Genomic DNA, 4,968 nt, shown 5'->3' on the forward strand with positions numbered 1-4,968 from the left:
GCAAAGTTATGCCCAACAAATTCCTTTTAGTTTACTTGGGTTGATCCTTTGTTACAGTTTCCAGTTATATTCTTTATGCTTAGGTGTAGCCTAGACATGGTACTAAATCATCCACATCCCCACATCCCTGAAGAATGGTTTCACAGGTGATGATACACACCATTAGTTCTGGCAGATGGAGCAGTGGAACTGAGCAAGAGCTGTTTGGAAGAGAAGGAAACAGCAATGGAGGATTAAGCAGAGGGCTTGGTGTGTAACCAGGACAGCGTTTCAGTTTTTCTTCTGAGTTGGATATTCATAGGATGGTCCTACCTTTGGGATTTTGTGAATTTTATTTATTTTTTTGTAATAGAAGAATTACTTTCTTTATTTCTTGATACTGATTCTTTTGGGGGGGCATAAAACAAGGATTTTGTGAATTTTAAAGCAGTAAATAAAGTCATGCTCAGATGGAAGTGTTTATATTAAAGTAAGATAACTTGTTTTTTTTTTTGTTTGTTTGTTTGTTTTTTTTAAAGATGACTGGTAAGGGGATCTTAACCCTTGACTTGGTGTTGTCAGGACCACGCTCTCCCAAGTGAACTAACCGGCCATCACTATATAGGGATCTGAACCCTTGGCCTTGGTGTTATCAGCACCACACTCTCCCAAGTGAGCCACTGGCCAGCCCCTAACTTTTTTTTTTTTTTTAGTGAATTTCTGCCTGTTTTCATTTGGTAGGTATTTGTGTTATTAGATTTGTGACTGTATCCATAGCTACCTTAAAGTATATTCAATTTAGCTGCTGAGAGTGTGGGATTGTTCTTTTTGGTGATTTAAATAAGGCATGTGATAAAGCAACTTTGTTTCAGGATGGGTTTCCAGTGTTTGTGACTTGCACACGTTTTATTTCCTAGGGAGCAGAGGGAGAAAGAAGAAATTGAGAAGTACCGTATGGAACGGCCCAAAATCCAACAGCAGTTCTCAGATCTCAAAGTAAGCGGATGCAATGGCTTGCTGTTTCTAGTGCTCTTAACCAGCAGAGAGCCAGAGTGCCTTTCACTAACTTTGCTCTACATGTAATTCAGAGCGTAGCTTCTTGGACCAAGAAAGTCCTCACTCGAGTATGTTTAGTTTTATGTATATGTGTGTGTTAAAAAAAAAACCCTTTCCTTCCCCTACAGTAAAAAGTGAGACAAGTGAACTTATTTCGTTTATTATCTTAACTCCATTCATGCATAAGTTTTTCTAAACCACGTCCTCTGGGCTTTGACAGAATAATTTACATTTTAGTGAAGTAGAGCAGATCCAATAGATTGATTTTTTTCCCCGCAGTAAGAGAAGTAGAAAACCATTTTTGCATCAAAATCCCTTCTAAGGCTACTTGGTTCATATCAACTGGATGGTCTGGAGGCTAGGGGTGAGGGAGAGTGTGGTTCTACCTGTGCCTGTGACGTTCTGCTGGAGAGTTGATGTTTTCGGGTTGTCCATTCCAGAGGAAGTTGGCGGAAGTCACAGAGGAAGAGTGGCTGAGCATCCCTGAGGTTGGCGATGCCAGAAACAAGCGCCAGCGGAACCCCCGCTATGAGAAGCTGACCCCTGTTCCTGACAGTTTCTTTGCCAAGCATTTACAGACTGGAGAGAGTCATACTTCCGTGGATCCCCGACAAACTGTGAGTATGGGAAAGAAAGTGAGTGGGGTTCCTTCCGTCTGGTTAGATGATTGGTGACGGGGTGGCGGGTGGTGTGGATTAGGCACTTCTACAGTTTAGTAGCTGTGCTATGGCTAGGTCTTTCTGCACAGCCTTGTGTATGTCAGGGCACAGTGGAAAGAATTCAGAGAAAGTAAGGTTCTTCGGCATGCAGATGGAAGCCAACGTTTCATCCTTTCTCACCCCACCCCCCCAGCAATTCGGAGGTCTGAACACACCCTATCCTGGTGGGCTGAACACTCCATACCCAGGCGGGATGACACCAGGATTGATGACACCCGGCACAGGTGAGTTGGACATGAGGAAGATTGGCCAAGCGAGGAACACCCTGATGGACATGAGGCTGAGCCAGGTGAGAGCTTGTCACACAGCGTTTTCCTACAGGTGGCATTTAAAATTTTGTTTTCTTATTATAAAACTAATACGTGCTTGTTTTTTTTTTTTTAAAAACCAAGAAACTCAAAACAGAAACATGAAAAGCTTGTCCTTTGTAAGTGCTTTGTCATGAGATAAGCAGACCTGTGACAACATAAGATTCCCTGTCCCCTTACAAAGAGTGGTTGGGATTCTGCATGCATGTGGGTCTGTGCATCCACCTGTAGGGCACACAGGCACCGTGCACACAGAGTGCCTTAAACCAAGGGCCAGCCTGTGTGGCACTACTGCCCTCCCCTCAGAGACCTGGGCCCATTGCGCGTGCATCCTGTAGATAAGACTTACCATCCTTCCCTCTGTAAAAATGTGAGTATTATTTTCTTGCATCCCTGTAGGTTGTCATGTGGCCTGTGGGGAGCATGTGCTCTACTTTAGAGACTGGGTGCTCCAGATCACAGTGAGGTGGAGAGCCCTTTCTGGTTCTGAGATGCACATCAGAAACCATGAAGGAAAGTACAAGGGTACTTCACACAGTTTCTGGAAAAATGGAAATAAAAGATAGTGTGAGTCTTTCCATGAACCTTGTGAAGACCGCTTTTGCTTTCAAATTTGTTTACATAGAAATTAAAAACATTAGCCCAACAGGAAACGCTATAATGTCAAAAGAACCAGCAGACTGGGACAAATGTCATGCACGTAAAAGCCAGTTGCAGAGTAGTGTGTGTAATTTTCTATTTGTGTTGGAAGAAAAGTACATCCATGTGTGGATGTATTTGCACATCCCTAGAAAATGTCCTGAGTTGCATGCTATAGAGGTCACCACTAGGGGATGAAATGGGGGTGTAGAGTGGGAGCTTCTTTTTAGATTTTTTTAAGGAAAAATTTCACACATACTTAGAAGTACAGAAAATAGTATGATAAACTATTCAGCCATTACCATTTTATGCAGCGGGAAACTTAATTTCCACTTCATCTTTTACTATATACTTTTCGAAATTTTATCATGAGCAAATATTTTATAATAAAGGCCTGTAACATTTTAAAAATTGCACGTTTTTGTGTTACTAGATATGTGTCTTGTTTATATGTGTCATGATTTAGTCTTTTGTGGACCTTTGGTGGGGGTGGTTTCTGCTTCTTTTACTATCACAAATCATGTTTTGATGAATTTACGTGCTTCTGTGTTTGTATGTTTAAGTAAATGTTTCTGTAATATCTTTGAAGTGGAATTGTTGGATCAGAGTATTTTTCACTGAATACCAAATTGTCTTCTGAAATGTGTTGTTCCACCCTCGTTAACACTGGGTGGGTGGGCCTCTTGGGTCTCCCCTGCTGAGCCTTCATTTGATTTGCATTTTTGTTTGGGGTGGTGTGGAGCGTGTTTTCTTGTGCTGGTCTCTAGTGGTCCTGTGAGACACCTGCCTTGTCATGTGTCCATTTACCTCTCAGACTTCTTTTAACATAGTCACTCTTTACGTTGTGTGTCGTTTCTCTTTCAGGCTTGTTTGTGGAATGCAGAAATATTTACTTCAAGAACAAATTTTAGCATGGTTATTTTTTGTGATAAAATATATATAACACAGGGCCGAGCCCGTGGCGCACTCGGGAGAGTGCAGCGCTGGGAGCGCAGCAGCACTCCCACCGCGGGTTCGGATCCTATATAGGGATGGCCGGTGCGATGCGCTGACTGGCTGAGCGCGGTGGGGCCGGTCACAAAAAGGACAAAAAAATAAAAAATAAAATAAAATATATATAACACAGAATTTGCTATTTCAACTTTTTTTTTCTTTTTTAAAAGATGACCGGTACGGGGATCTTAACTCTTGACTTGGTGTTGTCAGCACCATGCTCTCCCAAGTGAGCTAACTGGCCATCCCTATATAGGGATCTGAACCCATGCCCCTGTTGTTATCAGCATCACACTCTCCCAAGTGAGCCATGGGTTGGCCCTTATTTCAACTATTTTTATCTTTACAAAAAAAGGACTGTATATTTTAAACATTTTTAAGTGTATGTTCAGTGGTATTAAATGAATTTGTGGTGGTGTGCAGCCATCACACCAACCATCTGCAGAACTTTTTCATCCTCACACTGGAACTGTCCCTGTGAAACAGCAGCTCCCCATGCCCCCACCCCAGCCGCCTCCATAAGTGGAATCTACAGTATTTGTCCTTTTGTTTCTGACTTATTTCACTTAGCACAATGTTCTTAAGGTTCATTCATGTTGGAGCATGTGCCAGTCAGAGTTTCCTTCCTCTTTAAGGCTGAATGATAGTCTGTTGTACGTGTAGACTGTATTTTGTTTTTTCACTCATCCGTCAATGGACACTTGGGCTGCTTCCACCTTTTGGCTATTGTGAATAATGGTGCTGTGAATGTAGCTGTACAAACATTTATTTGAGACCCTGCTTTCAGTTCTTTTGGATATATACCCAGAAGTGGAATTGCTGAAATATGTGGTAATTTTATGTTTAACTTTTTGAGGGACTGCTGTACTGTTCTCCACAGCAGCTATACCATTTTACATTCCCACCAGCAGTGCACAGGGATTCCGACTTCTCCGTGTTCTCACCAGTACTTGTTACGTTCTTTCCCTTTTTCCCCCCTCAAGAACAGACATCCTGATGGGATCCGAACCCTTGGCGGGAGCGCCGCCTCGCTCCCAAGCGGCGCACTGTAGCAGTGTGCCACCGGGCCGGCCCTATCATGGTAATTTTAAAACTTACAACTGGAGAGTAGTATAATGCAGATTTTTTAAAATGAGTTAAAATTATTAATTTTTATGATTTCTGGGTTTCACTCATTTTTAGAAAGGCCTTTTTTTTTGTCTACTTAGGTTTTTTTCTTGGAGCTTTAAGGTTTCTTTTTTTTTTTTTTTTTTTTTTTTTTTTCCGTGTCCGGC

The 4,968-nt window shown here is 42.0% G+C and overlaps 1 protein-coding gene across 2 annotated transcripts in view; it reads left to right on the forward strand.

The window, feature by feature from the left end:
• Nucleotides 1-4,968, forward strand: part of PRPF6 (pre-mRNA processing factor 6) — a 62,435-nt gene that overhangs the window by 19,819 nt on the left and 37,648 nt on the right. For both annotated transcript variants that reach the window (XM_008576873.1, XM_008576872.1), the window contains 3 exons: nucleotides 897-975; nucleotides 1,476-1,652; nucleotides 1,888-2,043. In XM_008576873.1, coding sequence (XP_008575095.1) covers nucleotides 897-975; nucleotides 1,476-1,652; nucleotides 1,888-2,043 — 412 coding nt within the window. The remainder of the gene's footprint in view (nucleotides 1-896; nucleotides 976-1,475; nucleotides 1,653-1,887; nucleotides 2,044-4,968) is intronic.

This window comes from Galeopterus variegatus, unplaced genomic scaffold (genome assembly GCF_000696425.1).
Source record: "Galeopterus variegatus unplaced genomic scaffold, G_variegatus-3.0.2 Scaffold1417, whole genome shotgun sequence".
NCBI classification, from domain to species: domain Eukaryota; kingdom Metazoa; phylum Chordata; class Mammalia; order Dermoptera; family Cynocephalidae; genus Galeopterus; species Galeopterus variegatus.